We start from the raw sequence: 24,996 nt of genomic DNA on the forward strand, positions 1-24,996 counted from the left end.
TCCTTCAATGTGATGTCCTTAATTTGTCAGATATATCTGGCTTTGACATTTTAGCTGATAGTAAGTAGGTTGGAAAATGTTAAAATACTGTAGAAATTTAGTGAGCCAAGAAAAGTCATCTATTATTTTCCTTCTAACATCCATTTAACTGCAGTGATTAAAGGCAAGCTGTTAACAGCCTTGTTTTATCTGAGATACTAGTCATTGAAGCCAAAGTATATAAGGATTGATGAAAACCAAATTAGAAATGGCAGTGCATTCCTTAAAAAGGACAGTCATTTTCAGCAAACTTGAGCAATTTCACCAGTGGTGGATACAGAAATAATTCAGACTCTATTCATACAAGCAGTGATTGCTAAGCTCACTGCCATGTGCCACTTACTCACTAGCTTGAGTCAATGGCTTTTTTCTTCCACCCTTCACAATCAACAATACCATTAACTCTTCCTCCTTAACCTCTTACTGTGTATCTTAAAAATTAATTTACCTCCACTTATTATCCCGGGTTTTGCTTTATTTAGTTTAATGTTTGGAATGTCCCCATTATTTGCAAATGAACTTAATAAATGAAGGAATTGCTGCAGCTTCCTAGATGCAATAAAAGTAAAAAAATATTCACCTCTTTCACAGAAATATCTTCACATCACAAGAACAGCTTGTTCTAACCCTTTGGTTTATCCTGGATCCCTGCACCTGCTGTCCTGTGCCTGACAGCAGCTGCCTAAGAGAGATCAGACTGAACAGGACAGTCACATAGTGACACTTCCTCAGAACATTCTCTCACAAAAATTCTAGGAAAGCCCAGAATCCTTCCAAACCAGCAGTAACATTTATATTTATTAGCCCTATAAATAATTTTGTTGGGGATTTCTCCCCCCATATAACAATTTAGAGCACGTCATTACTGCCTGACATCTCTGATTCTAAAGGGCCTTTCATAAGCTGTTTTGAGCTACATATTGGTGCCAGATTTCCTATCATAAAGCATCCTTATTATTCCACCTTCACAGTAATATTTGTTTTTGCTTTGCTTGATGGAAAAAGTGGATAAGAAATAAAAATAATTTAAAAAAAGGACTAAGACAACTAAGACTTTTGAGTTATCAGCTGTCAGGGTGAGCTGGTGATAGCACTTAAGCCTGAAGCAGAGACATGGAAAAAGACAACTCCTGAATTACAAGAAGTAATCCAGAATTGTGAGCTGGTATTTTTTCAACTCTATTCAATTTAAAAAATATCAACACAATAGATTTTATATACTACTGAAATAAATTATTTCAGTCCTTAAGTGTAACACTAATATCAGCTATTTTCTTCTGCACTTAACTGCTTTCCAGCTTTAGGAACAGGGAAAAAAATTGCACCTACATATAGCTGTTACAACAAACTTGGGTTCTTTTTGCCAAAGGTGTAAGAAGCATATATCATTTTAGTATAATTTTTCAGCACCAATCTCAAAGTGTGCATCTTTAGGAAGAAAACACTGAACATAGCATTTCTTAGATAAGTACTTTTACTCTGGATTTCTACTGTGCTAGAGTTATAAACAAGAATTCACAAAAACAACACATATTTCTGCTGATTTTTTAAAGGTTGTGATGTACATGGTATTTGATGAACAAGTTGATTTAGGAGCATTGTTCTGTAATCCTACTGAAAAAAAAGTCAGCATAGATTAAATTCCAAACTAACTTAGGTGCATTTGAAAGCTACAGTCACTTATTCTCATCATGCCTCATGTTCTGCAACATTTTAGAATCATTATGTCATGTTCTCCCCTTTCATTCCTCTCTGATGTAGGGGGAGAACTTGACCTTTTTCCACCTTCTAATTAACTCTGAATGAACTCATCTAAAAAAATGTTCTCCTAAAGTACTGGTTAACCTAAGAGCAAAAATAAAGGGAAAAAACCCAGAATCACAGAACAAAAAATAAATACTCATCCTTGAAAAAAGTGTCAACAAAAGGCCATGAATATAATCTATTCTCATTATAACATTTCTTTTGCATTCTACATACAACAAACTAACATTTCAAGGCACATAAATACAACATCCCTTTAAAAGTTCAGTAATTTTAATTAAGTAATTTTTGAAGAGAAATCTAAACAGTACCAGTAATACAGAATCCATAAAATTTGATTTTTTTTATTACCTTCGAGGCAAATTTAAGTATTTCTTAGTATAAAATTTTTAAAAAGTAAATTCTCTTTAGTACATCAGGTTTTGTCATTTTGTTTGGTTTGTGCTTTTCTTTCCCAAATTACCAAGCCCTTTGAAAGACTGACTGAGCTGCTTCCCTTTTTGTCCTCCCCTTTCCCCTTGCCTCTCCTTCCTCAGAGACATGCTTAATTTTGGAATTTCTGTATCACAGGCCATTCAATTCTAAAACAGACAGACTATGTAGACAATCATAAGGAATTTGCTAAGAAATTAACTTTTAAAAAAAATCTTCAGTAATAATCTCTCATATACTTAAATATAAAGTGTACTTCAGTGCACAGTTGACAGCATTTCTCCAAAGTTATTTACTGTGATTGGAACAGCTCAATAATTCAGTGAATTATCTACCTTACCCAGAACCATCTAAAAAGCCTTTAGATTTTTCACAATTGCACATACTTCAAGAATTTTCAGCAAGTTATTTTTACAGAAAACATTATACTTTAAGACACTGAACTTACATGAAACATTTTTACCATAAACCCATATTTACAAGTTTTCTCTTGAAGTCCCTACCCAAGTGCCTAAGCCCTTAAGTCAGTCATTTTTAGAAAGAAATTCTATTATAGAAAACTTTCACAGTTCTCAAAGACAATTCCAGTTAATATATTGTTAGAATAATTTTAGCATAATTAATTAGGAACAAACATGCCCTTTTGAAAAAGCACTTGCAGTGTAATACCAAAAAAACCGTAAGAAACAAGTGTTTATCTTTTCACCTCTCTGCCTTTTACTCCCCCAAAAGCAGCAAATTTAAATTATAACATGACCTCCCATTAGGAACCATGTAGTATTGAAGTGCAGTATTTGAAAAAGTCACTTCCATTAGAATATGTGCATATTGTGTGTGGTTTTAATGCATCATAAACATCACCATATCTATTCATCCTTAATGCAGACCATATCCTTGGGTTTACTAAGGCTCTTCACTTCCTCCAGCAGTCTTCTAGGTGTCAAAATATGAGTAGAACCTGACAAAAGAACAGAAGTATGAACTGTATCACTCAAACTGTGACTTTCAGACATTCCCTGTTAAAAACATCAGTTACATGCCACTGTTTTTTACTGCACCTGGAAAATTGACAAGTGCAACATGTCAAAGTGTTTTCATATAAAGCACCACCATGTAAGTGTCACCATTGCCAGAATCAATGTCCCTCTTCCCACACTCCAGATCAGGACTCATATTTTGAAGCCAAGTTTCAAGTCCTGCTCTGCCCTATTTGAAAGACAGGACTGAGCCTGAGCAATTGTCCCAACCTACAAGAAACCTGCCATTCTGTGAATGGATGAGTTAATGAGAGGCTTTACCCTAGAATCAGGAAACTATCTGGATTCAAGATTATCACATACAGTAGTGTTCCACAGAAATACCAATTACAGAAAATTGGCTTTTACTGACTATCATTTCCTTGAAATAACAAAATTCGAGTCTTGAGCAGCAAAGAAAAGCCTTATTATTCCTCAATGCAAAACTACCTCTCTTATTCTTGCAGAGAGTGATTATAACTTCTGCCATGAGAGGTCACCCTGCAGTTCTGAAGGAAACAAGTAGTGTCACTCTGAATGGGCTAATATTGCTGGGGCTGTGCAGGCTAACATTCCTGTTAGGAACACAGCCAAATGTTAATCCTCCACTAATCCATGTGGAAATTTGGAAACTATCACCTTCTGTCAGAAATCAGGATTACAAACAAAACTACAACATGCTGTGGTGAGTGCTAGATATTCCAGTGAAAGAGTCACCTACACTAAATACAGTATTGTAAACAACCCTCAGATGAAGAAATAATCTGGTTAAACTACAGTATTGTTGTCCTGGTCTTTCCATTACTACTCAGAACTAGAACCAGCATTAAACCTACCTGAACCACCACCAATGAAAGCAGCAAATAAGAAAAACCAAAACCAACCACACACAAACACACCTACAGTACTCTGGAATATTTTGAGGTAACAGACTCTAGATCTCAGAATCAAGGTTGGCTTTGTTTTAGGGAAGAGCATTCATTTGAGTAAATACTCATATATTTATTTGAGTACAAAATGTATTTGAAAAAAATCATGATAGATGGTAGATTGAATCTATCTGAATCTCAAGACTAAATTGAAATGCCAGAGGTAGACCTCTCAAGCAATTTAGAATTCTTTAGATGACCCTGCATGCAGCTACCAGCTGGCTCTGCAGATAGACACAAGTCTGTGGTAAGGTTTGTATCTAGGAGCTCTGTTCCTATATATTTTATATATATATACACACACATGTTTTAACACCTAATTATTTCCTGTAATGCTATTTAAAATTCATTTGAAGCACAGCAGTTGATGGAACAAACATTTACTACCTGAGAAGTGCTGAGAGATTACTACACCAGCTGCCAATTGCCAAATCCTAAGCAGGAGAATTTTCAGGACCCAAGCAGATAATCATTGCATGGCTTATGCAAAGCCTTTCAAGTAGCCACAACAGAAACTGAAAATGTTGCAAAGTCAACTGAGCTAGACTGAAAAAGTGGTTTGGGGTTTATCTGTGTTGGATCCCAGGAACCTGCAATTTTTGAGCTTTCTGTGTTGTCTGGCGCTGACCCACTGAGTGATGGAGTTAGAAGTGTGTGATCTCACATACAGAGAAGGAAACAACACCCAAAATCCTCCATCTTGTCCCATACCTATTACTATATTATAAAAGCTTCAAATTTAAAACCTTTCACCATGTGAAATCACACACTTTATTTTAACTACACACCTGTGACTAACTCCATCACTCAAATTTGGAAGCCTTCTCCAAGGCCTCAGGTCAAAAGCAGTGTTCTCCAGGGAATCAGTGCCAGACAGCACAGAAAGCTCAAAAACCCCAGGTTTCTGGGATCCAGCAATTTGCTTAGGTTTTTTTTGGGTGGAATTTTGATTAGGATTGTTGGGGTTTTTCAATACTTATCTTCCTTCCAAAGTCAGCAATTTTGCACTAGTCTGTCAGCTTTCCTACTTCCAAAAGCAATGAGACTAGCAAGTGCCACTGAAAGTAAAGCACAGGCAGATGCAGAAGTTTGTGAGGAAACTGTAATGCAAAGAAATGGAGGTCTCTTGAAATCCTGTTTGTTATACACTCTGACATAACTGCTTTGTCCTTAGCGACTTGTGGCAAAAAAATCCCTCCAAACATCGAACAGTTGAGATAACCTGCATAGATTTACAAAATACACTGGCTATTAGTATTAGTGAACTAACAGAGGGAATCTAAGAACCATGTGTAGTAGAGCACACCCCCCCAGCCTTTCCCAGCTTACCAATAACAACCTCACAGGACTTGTAGCTCTCGGAAACCTCGTAGGCGCTGCGCATCTCCGAGTACGTGACGCCGCCGATCACAAACACAATCAGCCTGGCACTGCTCCTCCGCTCCTCTCTGCAGCTCGCTCTGGGCTTCTGCCGTGCACTGCACAACATTCCAGACACTGACACTGACACACAGCTTGCCTGATTCATTTTTTTGGTTAAAATTATACAGTTAACAAGAAGTAGCAATTTCTGTCACACAGTTCGTGGCTTGATTATAATTTTAGCAAAAGTATTTAGATAAATTGGTAACTTGTTTTTATTAATTTTTTTTTAAATTATCACGTTACTCAAACTGTTTAAGTATTACCAGGGTGAAAATAAATAGAAAACAAAAACCTTGCTGCACGCACAGCTAACATGCCAAGGACTCCTGCCAAGCAGCTTAATTCTGCATGCCAATTCCAGTGGCATTTTTCATGAGAGGTTCATTTGAAAAAGCTGGAGTCTTAGGTTTTTCAATCTCTGAACATGAACAGAATCTCTAAAGAAAGTATTTGTCTGTTATCAAATCAGATTCAGATATCTAGGAAAAACAAAAGCAGCCGGAAGCTCTTAGAAGTCTAATACAAGTGCAGTAATTGCAGACTCAGGTAAAGTCATCTGCAGTCCTGACCCCTCTGCTAGAGTGGCTTCAAGATTCTCACATTTCACCAGCCTGTAAGGCAGAGATCAAGTTCCAGTGTACAGGGACTTGCTCAAGTGTTCACTTGCACTGACCATCCTAGTGCATATCCAGAAACAGAAGGATACACCATCAACAGTTTAACTAGAAGTGGATGTAGAAAACCTATTTTCCTAAGGCTGCGTGTCACTACTTTTTGTTTTTTATTTAGTAAGGCACAAATTCTAATTCAAGTGTGTCTTCCACATTTAGGATATGTTGACTGTTTCCCTCCCTGAATTTCAGCATCTGATTAGTACAGTGAGCACTCCTGAGAGAGAAGCACACTTAGTGAGCATTCCTGTGATAAAAACACTCTCAGGAGTCTTGATTCATTTGCTTCACCATTTAAATAACACTATAAAGCTCTCAAATTGGTCATGAGGTTCATGAGCAAGTGGAATTGAAAAGAGAAAGAAAGAACAGTACAGGTAAGCTAAAAAAAAAATTCAAAAATCACCTCTCAGCAACAAATCACAAAATGCAAGTACACATTTCATATTGATTAGCAGCAAATTCATTTCAAGATCTCCAACTGTCCTGACTTGTCTAAACCACTCCCTGGCAACAGGGGTCAAATGCCTAACAGGTACATATTTCCTAATGAGAGAGCCTACAGAAGATTAATTTAATTTCCTGAGGTCATTAACCCAAATAATGTCACTAACACAGCAGAGATAACTTCCAGAAGTAAAACATTCTTTTTACCTAAGTCACAGTACTGAACATTCCTTCCTGAAACTACTTCCCACTAATAAGCTCAATGGTTTAAACTTCTCATTCTGGGAAATGTTATTTCTAACCTTGAAGCAAAAGGGAGATATTGCAAATAAAAAAAGCTATACATTACTAAGAAGTATTAAAATAACAATCAAGCTGAGTATGTTTGAGATTAAATAAATATTTAGGCTTGGTACATTAACATTACCTTGCATGTATTGTTTCATTATTCAGTAAGCACATTTCTGTAAGGCTTTAGAATGTAAATGACAAAAATACTGAGATCTGGGTAAATTATGTTTCAGGAAATTAAACCATTTACCTTACTGCTCCTGAACCATTCCAGGTGGGAGGACACCGAGAAGCATAAGGCCAGTCTTTTGAATCTAATTTGTTTTCTATAGCATCCTGAAGTGCAAAATAAAGACACACTTTAAAAATCCATACAGACCTCAAACCCCACCAAGTTTCAGCTTTCAGAAAGGATGCCTAACTGGAATTTCATGCCAACACATGCAGCCCAACAAATAATTACATGAAGCATCCCATGAATAACCCTCCTATATAACAAAATGCTACACCACATAATGCTAAAATGTATTAAGTGTTTTGTTTCACAAGGAATTGTGAGTACACATGCTTTTTTAAATAAACATATCCCTGATTTAACTGTTCAGATTTCACTAGAAGCTTTTAATCTGTAATAACCCTAATGTATTTAATTTCTATATGGCAATGTATGAGAGAAGTCAGAGTCCCCTGAAAACATGTCACCAAGTCACCAAGAATCTATGAATGACAGCACTGGGTCAGACTAACACTCCAGTAAACTCACTATTCTGTGTGACATCAGTCACTGACTGATGCTTAGGAAGAGGTTTAGGAACAGTGAATTCTGGCAAGTAATACCATCCAGGCTCTACAACAATACAGTTTAAATTGGAATTGCAGTTTGAAGACCATTGGAGTTTCCTGCCAGTCCCAGGAAAAGCTGTTCTAAAAGACTTCATGCTTTCACTTTCATCTGCTTCACATTTAAAATGACCTCTAACAAGGAATATTACTAACAGCAGTCCAATGCTCTGTATTAGAGACAGACTAGAAGTGACCACTTCACCCACTAGATGTATTTAACAAAAATAACTCAAAATACTGTGGAATTCAAAAGACTGGTGTAACAGCTCACTCCAGTAAATATCTGCACTGCACCTATGAATTAATTAGTTAGTGAAATTTACCTCCATAACATCTTTGATAACAGGAGTCCACCTAGAAAGCTGAAAGGTTTCTTCTTTAGAACGGTCCCTTCTTGCATATTTATGTTGCTGAGCAACAAACTGAAAAAGATTTTTAAAATATGGTTGTATTATTTAGTGTTTGTATTTTTGAAACTTACTAGCAGTCACCAGTAGAAGGAGGGGGAATAAGTAGGAGATTTTCAAGAAATAATAATGATAAAGAGCAATAACTAATACCTCTAGAATTCAGGACACACTAGAAATACTAACTTCAGAGACAAGGAACTGAGTAAGTTGGCAGTTTCCAAAATCAACTAGCTCAAGTCATCATCTGATAATTGCAGAGGGAATATTATGGGTATCATACTTTAAACTAACATTAATTAACTAACTTCAATAATTTTCAAAGGATTTACCACTTAAACACATTAAAAAAAAAAAAAAAATTCCCAGCAATTATCTGCTTCAACCCAGACCTGGATAATATCACTAAGAGTTGCTGAAAGAGCTGTAGGAAATTACAAAATGAATAAATACATTCTTACTGAAGAGATAACAGGAACATCAAGGTATTTCCAATTTCTTATCATATCACTATCACTTTCTATTTGCACATTCTGGATCAGCTTGTCCAAGTTCTCCTGGGTAGTTCCTTCAATACATGGAAAACAGACAACAATTACCAAGTGACTGTGAGTAAGACCGGTTTTGTCTCACACATTCTATTATTTAGTCTAGAGCATTTTTGTTTGTTCTGTATGACTAGTCTAAGTTTAACATTTTAGATAAAATTTTGTTTAATGGTCCATTCTTGAGACTGAAACTCAGTGTTGTTACTGAGTTGTTCCTCAGACCAACATTCTGCCAATTTGTACCTTCTCCACAACAACACATTTTTCCTCACTGACTTATTTTCAAGCTGCAGCAGACATGGAGCTCCCCCTTCAACACCATATGAAAATAAGAATGATACTAAAACATTTCATGAATCTAGACTTGAATTACACCTCTTAACTCTTCACCAATAATACCACTGCTACTAATCTGAGAGAAGATACAGAGGATGGATAAGATTTCTTTCTAACCCAGCTATCAACTCCAACACAGAGACTTAGATTAACTAAAACCACTGTACTATCCTAGAACTTGAGTTCAAGCTCACAGCACTGAGGAAAAAAAAATAAGGCAATTTGTCATACCATTTGTGCTAAAGATATACAGGAGAATAGCTCTGATTTTGTCATAGCTGTCATGACTTTTGTTGAGCAGAACTGGAAGGAGGACCCTCATAGAATCTTTTACTTTTTGACCTTCTGCATCAGTTCCAAGAGCCAGGTCCTAAATTAATTAAAAATAAAAACAGACACTATGGTTAAAATCATTAAAGTAATTTAAATCAACATTGTTCTGTGCTTTTTGAAAGGCATTTTTATGAAACCACACGTTTCAAGAAACAATCAAGCTGCACAATTGAAACTCAGTATGACAAGTCTGACATTTATTTCAATAGTTACATCATTATAGTAACACTACATAACACTCTTAAACATTTAAAATTGTGATATCTAGAATTCTTAGAAATGTAAATTATAGTCACAGTGTAATGCTTCACCCTAAAAGGTGCTTTTCCCAGACATTTAAAAAGGGCTTCCCTCTGCACAACATATTAAAGCAACCTCATAGGAATTTTGAGCCATGAAAACAAAGGTGATCCTTATACAAATTAGCCAGATTTCAGAACCAAAAATAAAACCCCCAAAACTCTTAGGAACACCTCCTTACTGGAAGGTTAAGAGCCTTGTATATTACACTTCATTTTAATACTTCCACCTCTAGAACTGATGACAAAATAAAGGTAAGAGACATAGTAGTTTAGTCAGTTTAAATGAACTTCTATTCCAAACAAAAAAGTGATACTTGCACAGTTGCTGTTTGGTTTGTGGCATTTTTAAACATACCTGTTCAGTTTTACAGAGCCTTTCTATGTTAGATTTGAACTTGCTCATGCAATCTTCTGCTATGTTAAGATGAACAACTTGCTGTAAGACAGAAAGAATAAAAAAAAGAAAAAAATTACAAGCTGCCATAATTTTTTCTAGCATATCCATCATTTTACTGGTTACAAGAGTCAATCCTTCAGTACCATCATGCATTTTCTGTTTTCCCATTCACTTAAAGACTGACCCCCACAATACCTTTTAAAACATTAAACTATTATATCTTCAATCCTCAAGGCACACAAATTTCATTCTTTTACACAATAAAATGAAACACAAGTTTTCCTCCCTAAATTTTACAGTAGATAAAAACACTAATTTGGAAAACAGCCATATAGCACACTACAGGAAAACGACAGACTAAAATTAGACTTCAACAAAACAAAGCTGAAGTGCACAGAATTATTTACTGTGAAGTTGTGATTACAAAAGACCCCTTACCTTACTAATCTCTTTTCGATAGAGTGGCATCTTCTTCATCAACTGGGACAGAGCAGATATGGATAACTGCAAAGAAACAACACAAGCTAAAAATTTATTCCCCCAATAAATGACATACTTACTACCCTTCCTGTTGCAGCCTTGCTTCTCCCACAACCCCTGAAAATTCCAGTTGAGAAAAGTCTTAATTTTTGAAGTAGATCTACATGTTACACAGATCTAATCAGCTGAAAGTAACTAAATTACCAGGAAAAACAATACCTCAATTTAAACAACTTACTTTTCCTTCTGCTACTTTTGTTTTTGATGAAGCATCTTTCAAAAGTTTTGGTAATTCCCTGACGAAAAGAGGAAAATAATGAAAGGTAACAGCACATGAGTTCTTAAATCTTTTCTTAAAATCTTAAAAGAACTATGCAACAAGAACGTCTGAATGAAAGTAAAACCCTGAAACACAGGCCTATCTTCAGAGAAGAGAGTGATTTTCTACAAAATAAATGTTAAACATTCTATTTGCAATATCTCATAACGCCATTTGATGCAGCAGCTAGGTAATATTGTGTGCAAAATAATCCCTTCAGATTTAAAGTATTTGAAAATACTTGCCAGGAAATTACTTGATTTCCATTTACCTCAAGAACTGCAAGTAGCATTAATATAACTGCATACCTGGGTACACACCATATTTTTGAATTACAATTTCTTCCTGGCATTGATTACTTAACTGAATCCAATCTGTATTGCAAACCATGTTCATTACTGCCTTTATTCCCACTGAACAGCTCAAATCCCTCCCTCTCCAAGAAACCAAGCAGCTGGCTTTGTTATTTATTCACATACTCTATCACATCTGCAATATGTTTGTGCCGCATCTTCACCCACAGGTCATCATCTTCCTCCAAAATTGCCTCCTTTTCCTTCCCACCAGAGCCTTCTGTTTTGTATCTTCCAAGAGAAAATTCAGACAATTATTTGGGGTTTGGGTTTCCCCCAATTCTCATCACTTATTACAGTACTATTTGTAACAGTTTAATCAACATAAATGGTAACAGCAGTAATAGACAAAGGTTTTAATTTATAAGCCAAGCTATTGCCTGACAAAATACAATTTACAGAAGGATTTTACAGATTACGTATTTTAACATAGATGCAACAGATTAATTTTAGAAAGATTCTTTAGGGCCATAGCTTCTGGACATTCTTTTAAACCAACAGTAACTAGAGTTTTAAACACACATTTACATGCACCTCAATTTCTCTTCAGTTTTCAATGTCAACTTCCCTTTGGTTTCAAATGCAAACTGCACAAAGCAATACACACTGTAATTGCCAAGTGCAGCTTTCTCTGTATACTGTAAGACTTTATAACTAAAGGAAAATGAAGACCCATTCACCAACAAAATGCTAAGCAGAACAAAGCACTTTACATATAAAAGGAACTGCTGCACAGCATTACAGAGCAGCTATTACATGACTATAAACAGCAATAAACCTAAAGCAAGACAGTAATCATGCCACATAATATTTTCATATTTACAGAAACTCACACAGTGCAGACTGCCAGAAAGCAAAAGAATGGAAAAAATTTACAAGATTAATAATGAAAGTCAGATCATGGCTACCTTGAAAATATACTCTGCTACATCTTCACACCATCAATCAAACCCAGATTCACACAACTCTACACTTTCTGTCAAAATCTTCACTCAGTGCTTCTGACTGAAGATAGACTTTCCTCTTTGCTTGGCTAAACAATGAGACTGTCAGGTCACTTTTGCTGTAGTGGGTCATCAGAAAGCAAAATCCTACCAAAATTTTGGTTGCCAGAACAATCAGACAGTAAAGCACAGAACTTATGCAAATTAACATTATACTACTCCAAACAGTGCCTATAAACTGGGCATGACTGATTTAAGTGTGTATTTACAATAAAACATGTATATTTTAATAACTACACAAATTACATGATTAGAGCTATAATAGTGAGCATTCCTGAGAAATAACCTAGCTTTTTCTCAGTATTCAGTTAGTGGTATTCCATGTCTTGTTATGACAAAAAAGTTGAGAATATGAAAGAAAATCTAAGAATCTCAATGTGCACTTCTAAGGCTTTACTTCAAGAGTAGTAAAAGGTTCTTAGTTCTTAAATGCAATTTGTGGACTCAAAACTTAACAAAAATGCCAATTAGGTCCTACCTAATCTCAGCTAAGGGAGGAAGTCAAGAAAAAGATGAAGTTACAAATCCAAGAGAAAAGACTAACAATAAGGGAAGCAACCATTATGCAATATAAGCAGCTAATATTGCCATGGTGCAATTGAGCTAAACAATTTTCAGGGATTTTATAATCAAGAATAAACTATTTAGGGTTTGTTTTCTTTTTTTTTAAGTACTTGCTTGTAAGTATCATTTTCAATGGGTAGCAGATCATATGCCATTGCCTGGAAGGTGAGCTCATGGAGCACAGTTGATACTGGGTCAAAGCCACGATCAATTATTATTAGTTGGGAGTGGGTTTTAGCCTAGAAAGCCATCAAACAAACACAAAGACATACAGTACAAAGTTAATGCATGTTAAATCTATTTGCATTATGTCACAGCACTGCAGATATTTTTAGAAAAATAACCAAAAAACTGCACTATGGTCCAAGTGTTTGAACATTTTCATTTTATGCAATTATTTAAAATGCTAATTTTAAGGCAATGCTCTTAGCCCACTGCAATACACTCAAATTTGAATTTTAATCATCCAGTGAACAAAAAAATGCAAAAGAAAAAACAAACAAAACCCAAAAAAGGCTGCCCAGAGATTTAATACATAACTTCGCTGTTTGTATTGCAGATCAGATAATGCTGCAATACAGAAAAAGATCTCCAAATATTCAACTGAAAGTTTCATTTTGGGATTTCATAAAGTGGCAGTAGCAACAGGTACATTTATTTCTGTAGTAAAGTGCAAAATGATAAAGTCAGAATGGTTTACTCCATGGTTTTGTGTTCAAGCAGCTGCTCTAATCAGGCCTTATTTGTAGTGACAGATCAAAGATACAAAGCTGTATCTTTGTGGACAATAAATCCCTTCAGGGAAAACATTTTGATTCTGCAGGAAGTCTCTTCTATACATGGTTTTATGAAAGGTGATATTAAAATAACATTTATCTCCACTGGCCTTCAGGTTTGTAGCATCACCCTACATTATCACAAGGCTAATTTTTCAAATAAAAATCAGTTTGATCACACAAATACAGCTTTACTCAAACAGTTACTATCTCTACATGGCTTTCATACACAAAAACAATTAAATGGCAACTAGTTGCCTTTATTATTTAATAAGATCTATATTTGTAGAACTCAATTGTTGAAGAATATTCCAAAGATTTCTTTGCCCCCAGACTTACAAAAAAAAAAAAAAAAAAAAACCCTCAAACATTTTTACCTTTATTTGGCTTTTCTCATCTGTTTTGTAGTAGTTTTCAAGAGCTTTTTCAACAAGCTGTGCAAGTTTGCTGGCTCTGTCAGATGGTCCACTGTGAAAACAAGGAAGCATGCAAAAATAACTTACATTTCTTCATCAAAACACTAAAATACTACTTTAAAACTGAAAACTCCCTAGATTGATCCTTTGCTGTCACAAGTTACTGAACTTCATTCTAAGTATTTCCAATATATTTTTACTTTGACATTATGATTTTACTCTTTGAATGTTTCAAGTATTTAATCCAGCAGAAACAGCTTCAGGCAAAAGACTGGTATTAGCTGGCACATGGCCCAACACCTAAAGTTTCACTCAGAAGTGGGAAACAGGAAAGAAAAAAAGAGAAAGAACAGAAAAAAAAAAAAATCAACACAGTCAAGCAATTATTTGCTACCTTTGCAGAGAATAAGACACCACTTCACATTATACCACAGAATGCAGTCCTTGAATACAATTTCAGAAGCCTACTTTGACTTCAAAGATAGTAAATCCCTTTCAAAGCTCAAAAGAGGCATTCTTCTCAATATCTCTACTACAAGAAATCCTGATCCCATGTGCCACAGCAATTTCTGAATTCCTTGGTGCCAAGCAGAGCAGCAAATGACCAAACAGCAGCAGTTCTGTTACAGGATTATGCATACAAGAATGCAGCATATCAGTGTCACCCTACTGAGCAGACATGAAACAAACCATTCAGAACAAGACAGTGTATGCAGGTACTGTTACATGCATGCACACAGAAAAACACTGCCCTACCTACACTTCACAAATTCCTATCATTCCATACTTCAGACTTGTGGATTAAAAACAATTAATCCACAACCATAAGGAAAAGGAAAAAAAAAAAATCAAACTATGCTGCAGCCTTGAGCTACAACCAAATACTGTGTGTGGTAAGCCCAAGAAGTGAAAGCAATTACTAGGAAACACTAATTTTGCCCCACCTTTTATAACGTACTCCTGGATTCTCCTCTAGTGTGGCACATAAAGTAACAATTTGTTCAGCCATGACTTGCAGTACAGCATCTTTATCCTTTGTTCTTTCCAGAGTGGGACTGTAGCAGCGGTAGAATGCATCTGGGATGTTGAGAGTAAATACCTACGTAAAGCACAAGTAAGAAAAAAAGGGCCTAACTTGCAGATTGTCAAAACAGCTGGTAAAAAGTTTACTAATAATTTAAAACTATATGCTGCAAGAAAAAGTCATACATAGGACACTTTAGAAAAAAAACCAAAAAAACAAAGAGACCCACACTTCATTTCTCTATCCCTGCTGAGCTCATCTTCTTGTTCTGGACTTTTTCCCTATTACTCTACTTCTATTTTTCAAATTGCTTACAGATCAGAAGGAAGGATGGACAGAAGGAAGGAACTAAACACCCATCACTGTCTTGTACAGAACCATACAATGCAATACCAGAATGAGCATAGAAGGTATCAAGGTAAAATTGGTTTAAAATAAAATTTTACATATTGTATCTGCTTTTAATACGAAGAATTTACCTTCAATAGCTGAAATTCTTTAAATGCATTAAATCTTTATTAAAACAGCTTAGTACCAGAGAGATGAAAGTATTTTCAACAGTTTTGTAAATGGAATGCAAATGTGGGAACAATGCCATTGTCAGTAAATGGATTTTCTCTAGCTTCAGATGGACTCTGTAACTACAGAGCCAAAGAAGAACATCCATCCAGATAAGGGGTTTGCTTCACTCAAGTGGATAATGACCTGGACTTTGCCCAGAGCTCAGCCTGATTATTTACTCTTAGCATCCCAGAAAGTAGGCAAACCAGTTAACATCGTTCCTCTGCTGAGGATTCAAAAGGCTCTCACAACCCCAGATACTGAGAATACAAAACTACAGTAAAAACAAGAAGAGTGCTGCTTATTTTCAACTTCATAAAAGTAGTCCTGATTTCTGCTTTCATGGTGAGTCCTCCAGAGAACCAGAACCACAACATTTTCATAGGGTTTTTTTGGTACAGAAGAACAGCTTTGACAGGGTTCCAAACACCAGCTTGAAACAAAACTTGTAAACACCAATCTCACTGGAAAGCAAACAAACAGGCCACCATACTCATTATCCTCTGATGGATTCTCAACCAAAATAACAAAGAACCCTTTATAATTAAAAGGAGTACATCTTCAAACCAGGACTGCACCACAGTGAGACAGGGCTCACAGCAATCCCTCCTATATTCACTTGCCACTTGGTATACATGAGAGTTGTCACCCTTGATATGTTGATCATGTTTGACATGGGAAACATTCATGGTTAGTTCTGGTTAGTTCTCCAGCCCCTAGAACCAGGCAGAGCCTGGAGGCTTCACCATCTTAGTGAGTATCAGTGTGCATTTCAGCCTTCTGTGTCTGATGAAGGGCATGAGCAATGAATTATTTCTAAACACAACACACTCACTGTGTGACTGCATACAGAAAACCCCCATTGGCCTCCATTGGTAGTATGGATCTTTAATTGGGAAAACAGGATTCCCATGTTCTCCTCTCACTGAAAAGACTGTCAAGTTGCAGTAGTTTTTGTTCCACTCCAGTTCTCTTAGTCCATTTGTTCTCCTTTCCTGACTTTCACCAAGTCCTACTTACTCCTATTCCTACACACCAAATTATCAGAGTAAAACCTCAGTATCAGCAGTAACAAACTCTTACTAAAGAATACTTGCCTGATCATAGGGAAGAGATTCCTTCTTTAACCTCCCTATTGCAACTGACACCAAATCTTGCAAAGAATAAAAGCCTTTGACTACAAGAACGTTTGTTTTCATCTGAAAAGCATAACCAAGTACTGGAAAAGTGCAAGCAGTGGAAATTTCCAAGTGGAAATATCTCACATAGAGTTTGTCAGTCAAAAGTTACATTCTATTTCATTGTTTTCTAAAAGGTCACCAGCACTTGAAAATAATCCCCCAGGCTACTGTTAAGGTTAAGAATTAAACTTACCTGAGACTCATAAGGGAAGAAGGAAATGTTGATCTCCTTGCATTTCTTTATTGATTTTGCACATGAAGTCTTAATTTTATTGAAGAGGCTGTCAGGACAAACTAGGGGGGGGGAAAGAGACTCTAATATAAATGATTTGTACTATTTCAGCTGTTAGCTCACTTATTAGCATACAGTATTCAGAGGAGACAATTCTAAATTTAGACCAAATTAACCATAAAATACCTACTCTATTTTGCCTACTCCTCCTAAAGTGAAATACATCATATAATCAATATTTTTTGAGAATTTATTTATTTGCTCAATTTATACTGGTTTTTTGCAAGCAAAAGGTTGCTAAACATTCATTAGCAGTCTGCAACTGTGAAGGATGTTGATTTTATCAAAATAAACGTTTCTGTTATTTCCTATCACATAGGAGAAAAAAAAAAACATTTCCCAAGCTACAAAAAGAAACAATGTGTACACTTCTAAGAGCAAAGCACAGAAATATAGAATTTAATTCTCTAAAGTGTTTCACCACACTTCTAGGCTACATTAGATTCCAGTGTACAAACTGAATTTATGGAGTACATGGATGACACAAATACTACACAGACTGGGAAGTGACAGAGTTATTTCTCTAACTCAGGAGCTATTCCTCTCAACAGGAAAAGTTTTGGCAAGTATTCAAACTGAAAGTTTGCCCACTTGCAACCAAGGAGCATACAGCAAGATAGCAGTAGTGTTCCTGCTGCTTCAGTATGAAATTAAGCAAGAAACCTGGAATCTGGATAAAAATTTAATATCACTTTGAGAACATCCAGCAGCAGATACACAATGTCCACAAAGACAGGCAGGCCTCAGTGTCTGCCTTCAGCAGCACATTTGAAGTTTTTGTTTTCCCCTCTTTACACATCACTTTAGTCACAGTGACTGACTGCAGGGGCATGTGCAGTCACATTAACCCCATTCCCAGTAATTGTCTCTGCCATGCAATTCATGGCGTGCACGCAGGGCTAACTAGGGCCCCTTCTTTCAGGGAAGGGAAAAAGCTGGCTCAGGTCTGAAAGAACTACCTGAAGCAACCAATTACTAACAAGGCTCTTGCAGAAAGTCCTTATTGGAGTGTGTCAAATAGAAGCCTTTCTGAGTCCCCTCAGACAGAGAAAAGAATGCAGAGATTGAACTAAAGCCTGTAGAGAAATTAAAATATATTAAACCACATAGACATGAAGTGTAAGTTTTAGTTTTAAGTAAGTAGGAATATTATTAAGCCACATAAATATGAAATAGAAATGCAAGTTTTAGTGCTAAGTATGAATATACTGTAAGTGCCTAAAGAGAGTAAAAAGCCCTAAAGTCTAGTTGAAGTTCAAGCAGCCTAAAGCCTAGTTAAAAGTTCAGAAACCTAGCCCCAGATATAATGAAAACATAGCAAGAACATTGCTTACATTTTTAGATAGAACAGACAGAATTACTTACATTAATAAATAGAGCTATGAGCTATATGAGTAAATTATGGCACTACTTCTGTACTCTAAGATTCTAAGAGCTCTAGAAAGAATGTTCAGGTTTGTGGTTTTTGTTTGTTGGATAATTTACAAATAAAACCCCCTGTATTGGAGTGAGAGACCACCACCATCATCACATCCAGAAGAAGAAGAGCCAGGGAGCGGCTGCTTCTATTCAGGACTCTGTGCCAAAATGTTTTAGCATGGACTTCAATATTCTGAACTCTTTGCCTTTGAGACTGATGTGCTTCTGCAATAAACAACTTTACAGCAACCAACAACAGCTCCTGTCCCTCTGAAGACCCAGACCCATAAATAACTTGACAAGTCCTCATGCAGTTATATTTTTAGTACTATTTTGTTTATGTAGAGATACATAGTTTGACTTGAATTGCCTTCCTCCACACTCCACTATAGGAGAAGACTGGAATACTTAAAAATAAAACTACATCACCTAAAATAAAAGCAGAGGTGGAGAACAATCAAGACTGTTTGTTAACTATGAAAGAAATTACTACTGCCACATAGCATGGTGACCACAGCCTGGCAACCCAGATATATGGTTGATGACTTGAGTCTCAAACCTTCTCACAACAAGCAGGGTCTAAACTTCTCATTTACTCAACTCCAGACAAGAGAAGTGAGCAGCTTACTTATTTACCCATATAAAGTTACCAAACTACAACCCAAAAGCTTACTTACAGTCAGTGAAATACACGTATGCTGCTTTGTATCTGCTGGATGATTTAGTGAGGAAGTCATCAATCAGTCCATCTACAGACTTACAGGGGTAAGAAGAAAAAAAAAAAAAACAACAAAAAAACAACATCATGCCAGTGTTTTGCCTTTCTACACATATCAGACAAAGCTTCTCTCTCCTCTCCTCCTGTCCTGTTACCAAGTCCCACTTAGGAATACTGCAATTCAACATATAAGAAAACACTGAAGTTTAAGATTTTTAACTTCAGATGAAGAATAACAAGCCATTACAGATGGTCAGTTATGCACCAAACTCATTTCAGGAAGCACATACATCACAGTATTTGCATAATTTCCCAGCTGTAACAGCACTGAGATTTACACTCTCAAGAATTTTTAGGAAGTAACAGCAATGTCTTATTAGAACCACTACTTTGAAATCTACTTTCCAGTGTATTGCATCATCTGTATTTCCAGTGTATTGCTGATACAACATCTCTTTCAGTGAGGTTACAATTGCTAAGCATTGATACAGTGCCTACATTGACAACAAGGTACACTTTTGTAACATACTCCATGGTGGCACTACATTTTTCATCTTGGGAAATTAGGCATCACACAGAGGAATATCACAGAAAATGCAGAAGATAAGTACTGCATAGCTGTACACAGTAAATAAATATTTTAAAATAAGGTTGGTTTTTTCAGTCTGAAAGATCTTGCAACACTTTAAAATACTAACCTTTTTGGTAGGAGTTATTAAATATATTGCCTTCATGTGTGGCACAGGCTCACGGATTTTATATACATTCTCCACCACTGTAAAATAAGAAATATTGCATTTTTATAATAAAAAACATTATGCATCTTTAAGGAAAACATGGCACATATTTTAATACAGAGTTGATAAAAATAAAGTAACAGCATTGTCCACAACATTAGAGGTAAGGATGTCGTTTCTGCCAAGAGCCTTTATTTTTTTGTTATTTCATATACAGAAGGTTATCACAAAGCTTTCTCAACTCTTAGTCTAGTGATACCTCAAGCTGTAGGACTAAACTTTTCCTAGGAATTCTACAGTTCTACAACAGAATGGCAATGCAAACATACTCCAGCTATGGGGCCCTCTTGGAAGGATAGGAACTCTCTTGGCAAAATAATTCTTTTTCCAGCACACTGAAGGAGAGGGAGAGAGAAACTATGCAGGGCATCATTTTGGACTACAGCCTCTTCTGTCCTTTGTTTGCCTATTTCCTGGGCAATTAGTCTGTTTCAACATAATTGCAGGCACAAATTAAGACATTTTGCTCTTGTTTTTCTCTGTTGAATAAAGTCATTACTGTACAGCATTACAGTACACTAGCTTGAGAATGCAGAGAGATTCTTGTGGCTCAGAAATCTTGTGGGGGAGGAACAGAGGAGATAAGTAATGTCAGACATCTGGATGTGGAAAGACAGGTTCCTTTCAGCAGTGTGCTCACTAAAAAGGTTTCTTCTTGATAATGTTCACCAAAAGTTTCTCACAAAGGTAAGCAGCACTTATGATTTAAAACACACACCAAAAAGCAAATTTGATACAGATCTACTATTATATTTCCAGACTAATCATGTTATGCTGAATAACTGCAGTAAGAATAGTACTGTGGAATAAATAACCAAGTCTAAACAATGCCCTCTTACACAAGCATTTCTGAAAATCTAGACCTAAAGCTAATTAAAACTAGTTCATTTACATTTTGAAAATTTATTTTTATTTCAAAAATAGGCATCAGCAAAAAAAACACCCATTTCCACCTTACAAAAAACACCCACCAAAAACCCCAAACCAAAAACCACAACAACCAAACCAAAAAATAAAAATACAAAAAACACCAAAAAACCCCAATCAAACAAAAAATACCCTTTGAGCAATCTTGAAAAAAAAAATATTTCAAAGGGGAATTTTAGCTTTCAGGCAGAAAAAATTTTTTTTTTTTCATTAAAAAAAAAAAATAATAATCACAGTTGACTAATTACTGTAGATGCCTGAAAGTCTACTATTTTAATATCCCATCACTACTTGTCTTCATAAAACAAATAAAGGACCCTTTCTTGCAAGGGAACTATCAATTTCAGTCTTTCTCTTTTTCTTACCAGGATATTGCCATTGGTGTATTAATAAGAATTATGCTTACCTGTGACACCCTCTGCCAGTAGATCAGTCATTTTGCAGCACAGTGACAGTAATTTAGTAGTGTAATCATCTAAAAGCATTATCTAAACATATTTTAAAAAACACACAAGAATTTAGATAAATTAATCAGCTATATTAAATTCATGTAATTTCCTCAACAACTTGCCATAAAAGATTGAAGCTAAAACTATTTTATTACTCTGTTTTTTTCATTATCTGCATACATCAACATTGATCTTCCTGAGATTAGTTTCCTCTGCAATCTTAAATATGTGCTTTGATCCCCTTACTCATACTAAAAAGTACTTGGAAAGTTTCATCTGGACACAAGTCTTTTGAATTCCTGCTAATTTACCCCATGGACTGCTCAAATATATCTATATTTATTTTAAACCTGTTTTATAGCTTAAGCAATTCTAACAGGTACCATACTGCTGAATCCCACTCCATGTGTACTGCAAGGGAGTGTAATTTTTAAAATTCATAAAGTACAAATCTTTCAAAAGGAAAGTGAAGATAAACACAAGCAGTTTATAATTTTACTTCAAAACTAATTAAAAAAAGAGACTACTAACTTGTTCTTCCTGTACTAGTCTCTAGATTTTTCAGTAAGTATTATACAGAGATCCAAGTTAACAAAAGTAAAATCTATTACTTGGACAGAAAACAATCTTAAGAGAAAATGTCACCCGTTAATTTTATGTATTTTTTTCTCTACTCAGCGATACAGATTTCTTGTTCAAGTGAAGAAAGAATTCTTATAAGATTTTTAATGAAGTTGTACCTTCCATTCTTCCTCTTTGCTGAAGTCATCAAATACTGCTGATTTCAGCCCTGTAAGAAGAAACAGTTTACGAGTTAGAGGAATCAAATAATCATTAAGAATGAAAAAAAAATAATTCAACCATTTAGACTCATATGTACAGAGCCCTAAAAAAAACCAAAACACCAACATACTGATAAATGCTTGCACAGAATTCCTCACCACAAACTATCCCTGCCTGGTTCTAGGTTTGTACACAGGTGTAATAATAAATTCTAAACCACGTGAAAATTTTATTAACATTCATATTTTCTGAGAACACTCTTATGGATTAGTTAGTCTTTAGCATTACACAGAATTCCTTTTAATAAACTGAGTGCCCAACAAAGCTGTCCAAAGTCTTAAATATTATTTTTTTCTACAATATTTGTCTAAAGAAGACACCAGAACATACAAATGCATTCACCTCTGAATACATTAAATTAGTTTACAAAGGCTTTTTTCCTTCTACCTTTACTTCACAATCAAGGAAAAACTATACAGAACCCTGACAGAACAGCAGCCTGTTAATTCCCTGTGTGGGAAAAAGAAGCAAACCACACCTTGGCCAAATTAATGACCCATTTATAACACACTTCCTGAAGAAAGGACTGTTAAGCAAGTGCTACAAAAAAAACAGAATTGCAGAAATGCTGAACTGTTTACAAAAATTAATATAGCTATCCGTGGCTAGGCTAGAACTTACTACACATATCTACAAAACAATTTAAAGTTGTGGGAAAAAAAAAGTTAAAAGAGAATTCCTTGTGGAAAGGACTTCATTTAGACATTAACTACATATAGCAGCTCTCTGTATTTCATTATTTTATCCACAGAACTACTGACTCCTAAATACAGGTAGCTCTGTCCTCATAACTGTGAACTTAACTAACAAACTTGTGTAAATTTATTTTTCCACACACTTCTGCTTCAATTCCACCACAGGTGTAACTTCCATGCCTATTTACAAAGCAGGAATAAGATACACATTGACACAAGCTGCTACATAAAGCATTGGCATCACTATTTCCAGATAAATCAGTCTTAATAAAAAGCCCCAGTTTAAATGTTTGCTGCAACATTAGGAAGCAGCAGTCTATGGCCTTCAATTACCCATTTAAAATGTGTCAGACAATGTCTAAAACTTAGTTCATCAATTTTCATTGTTGCTGTAGTCTTGGAAAGACAAGAGGAACTAGCTGACTAACAAAGAATTCATTTCAGAAGTTCCTCTTAATTAAGCTTGCAATATAAATGTTTTATTATGCACACTGCTTCACTGTCACTCTAATCTTTGTTCCTCACACTGGCAACACCATTTTCAAAAGTCTTTATGGCCCTTAATAACGCACTTATACTTTGATCAAATTATTCCCTTTTATGGTCCAAGTCTTCTATAAAATATCTCAGGATAAAACATTGGCTCTACAGTCATAGGCACAAATAACAGAGCAAAACAGCAGGATAAATAAAGCATCAAAAGTGGGGATTTCCAAAGGTTAGATTTTAAACAAAGATATCTAATTCATATAGGCAGGGTCCAGGTGCCAGCAGTTGAGCTCCAGAGGGACAGTCTGCTTTTCACTTTTAGTGACACAAACAAACAGCTTTCAGGGGGAAGCAGAGGAGAAAAATGAAAACAAGACGGCAGCAGGACCTTGCCATTTCAGTGACAGTTGCCAGGCTGGCTGAGCAGCTCATGGAGTCACAACCTCAGTACAATTACGCTGGGGATGAGGTGGCTGCTAATGCCTTTTCCCCAAAAGTCTCACACTACCTGAAATACCATAAGCCTTTCTACACCAGCAAGGAAGGGAGCAGCTACAACTTCATTTTCTGTAACAAACACTAGCAGAACCTGCTCCAAAACAGGGAGATAAGAATCTGAGCTCATTTGTCAGACTACCTGGAATACCTTCAGCTTTTTCTACGGAAAACCATACGTGAAGCCAAACATGAAGTGGGAAGCGCCGCTCCGTGAGAGAGAGCAGAGCCCCTTTTGGGGCCAGACTCTCCGAAAGCAGCAGCGCGGAGGTAACACAGAAGTGCTCCAAGACTTAGCTTAGGTTTAGGCTCTTCAAGAGCCCGTCAGGCTGGGTGTAGCCTGCAGAGCTCACCCTTATCTCGGAAAAAGGCACAAGCGTCTCTATGCAGCGCTGTCTCTGCGGACACCGGCGGCAGTCACCTCCCACCCAGTCACCACCTGTAAGAGCCGGCAGAAGCCGCCACCCACGGCCTCCCTGACCCCGGCTGCCCAAAGAGCCGCCCAATTCCGACTCCAACCCCGACCCCAGCCTCGCTCGGCCGCCTCAGCTCCGACCCTCGGCCGCCTCAGCTCCGACCCGCAGCGAGGCAGCGGCCCCGGACCCACCGGGGCGGGCACCCCCGACCCTCACACGGGGCTGCGCGGAGCCGGCGCCTCAGCGGCGGAGGCTCCCGGCCAGCCCGCGCCCACCGAGCGGCCCCAGGGCGCTCCCTCTCCAGGGCCGGGAAGGAGCCCCACAGTCACTCACTCTGCCACACGAAGCTCTTCAGCCCCCGCACCGCCGGCGCCATCTTGCTGCCAGCCCCGCCTGGCAGCGCTGCCTTCCCCTCCCTCTTCAGGGGCGGCGGCGGAGGGTGCAGCCCGGTCCCGGGCGGGGCGGCTCCTGCGGCCCGGGGTCAGCCCCTCAGGAGCTCGGCCCGGCCCGCGGGGAGCCGGGCCGTCTTCGTCTGCCACCATGGGGTCCGAAATTCTCACTGCGGAGGTGCCGGTGAGGAGGGCTCTCCCCCTGAGGA

General features: G+C 36.9%; 1 protein-coding gene across 2 annotated transcripts; it reads right to left on the reverse strand.

Annotated features, from left to right (window-relative positions):
- Positions 1 to 940: 940 nt before the first annotated feature.
- STXBP3 (syntaxin binding protein 3) lies at positions 941 to 24,886 on the reverse strand. Of its 2 annotated transcripts, none has more exons than XM_079313796.1 (19): positions 24,732 to 24,886; positions 22,201 to 22,250; positions 21,418 to 21,499; positions 19,986 to 20,062; positions 19,247 to 19,325; positions 17,052 to 17,152; positions 15,037 to 15,191; positions 14,054 to 14,144; positions 13,015 to 13,139; positions 11,459 to 11,563; positions 10,899 to 10,956; positions 10,619 to 10,684; positions 10,139 to 10,219; positions 9,380 to 9,518; positions 8,726 to 8,832; positions 8,181 to 8,279; positions 7,265 to 7,350; positions 5,510 to 5,658; positions 941 to 3,193 (listed from the first exon to the last, which is right to left on the reverse strand). In XM_079313796.1, exons 1-19 carry the CDS (start codon positions 24,772 to 24,774, stop codon positions 3,102 to 3,104), a joined length of 1,785 nt encoding a protein of 594 aa, XP_079169922.1. In that variant the 5' UTR covers positions 24,775 to 24,886; the 3' UTR covers positions 941 to 3,101. The 2 variants fall into 2 exon arrangements, with proteins under 2 accessions (XP_079169922.1, XP_079169923.1); XM_079313797.1 differs by lacking the exon at positions 24,732 to 24,886 and adding an exon at positions 24,125 to 24,143.
- Between the last annotated feature and the right edge of the window lie 110 nt (positions 24,887 to 24,996).

This window comes from Erithacus rubecula (assembly GCF_903797595.1).
Source record: "Erithacus rubecula genome assembly, chromosome: 10".
Classification (NCBI taxonomy): domain Eukaryota; kingdom Metazoa; phylum Chordata; class Aves; order Passeriformes; family Muscicapidae; genus Erithacus; species Erithacus rubecula.

Excerpts from the sequence above, each read along its gene's own strand:
- STXBP3 (XM_079313796.1), bottom strand. The coding sequence starts at position 24,774 with ATGGCGCCGGCGGTGCGGGGGCTGAAGAGCTTCGTGTGGCAGA. Across the intron at positions 17,153-19,246 it reads ATACGTGTATTTCACTGACT|TTTGTCCTGACAGCCTCTTC; the intron begins GTAAGTAAGCTT and ends CCCCCCCCCTAG. Across the intron at positions 9,519-10,138 it reads GGCTCTGTAAAACTGAACAG|GACCTGGCTCTTGGAACTGA; the intron begins GTATGTTTAAAA and ends TAATTAATTTAG.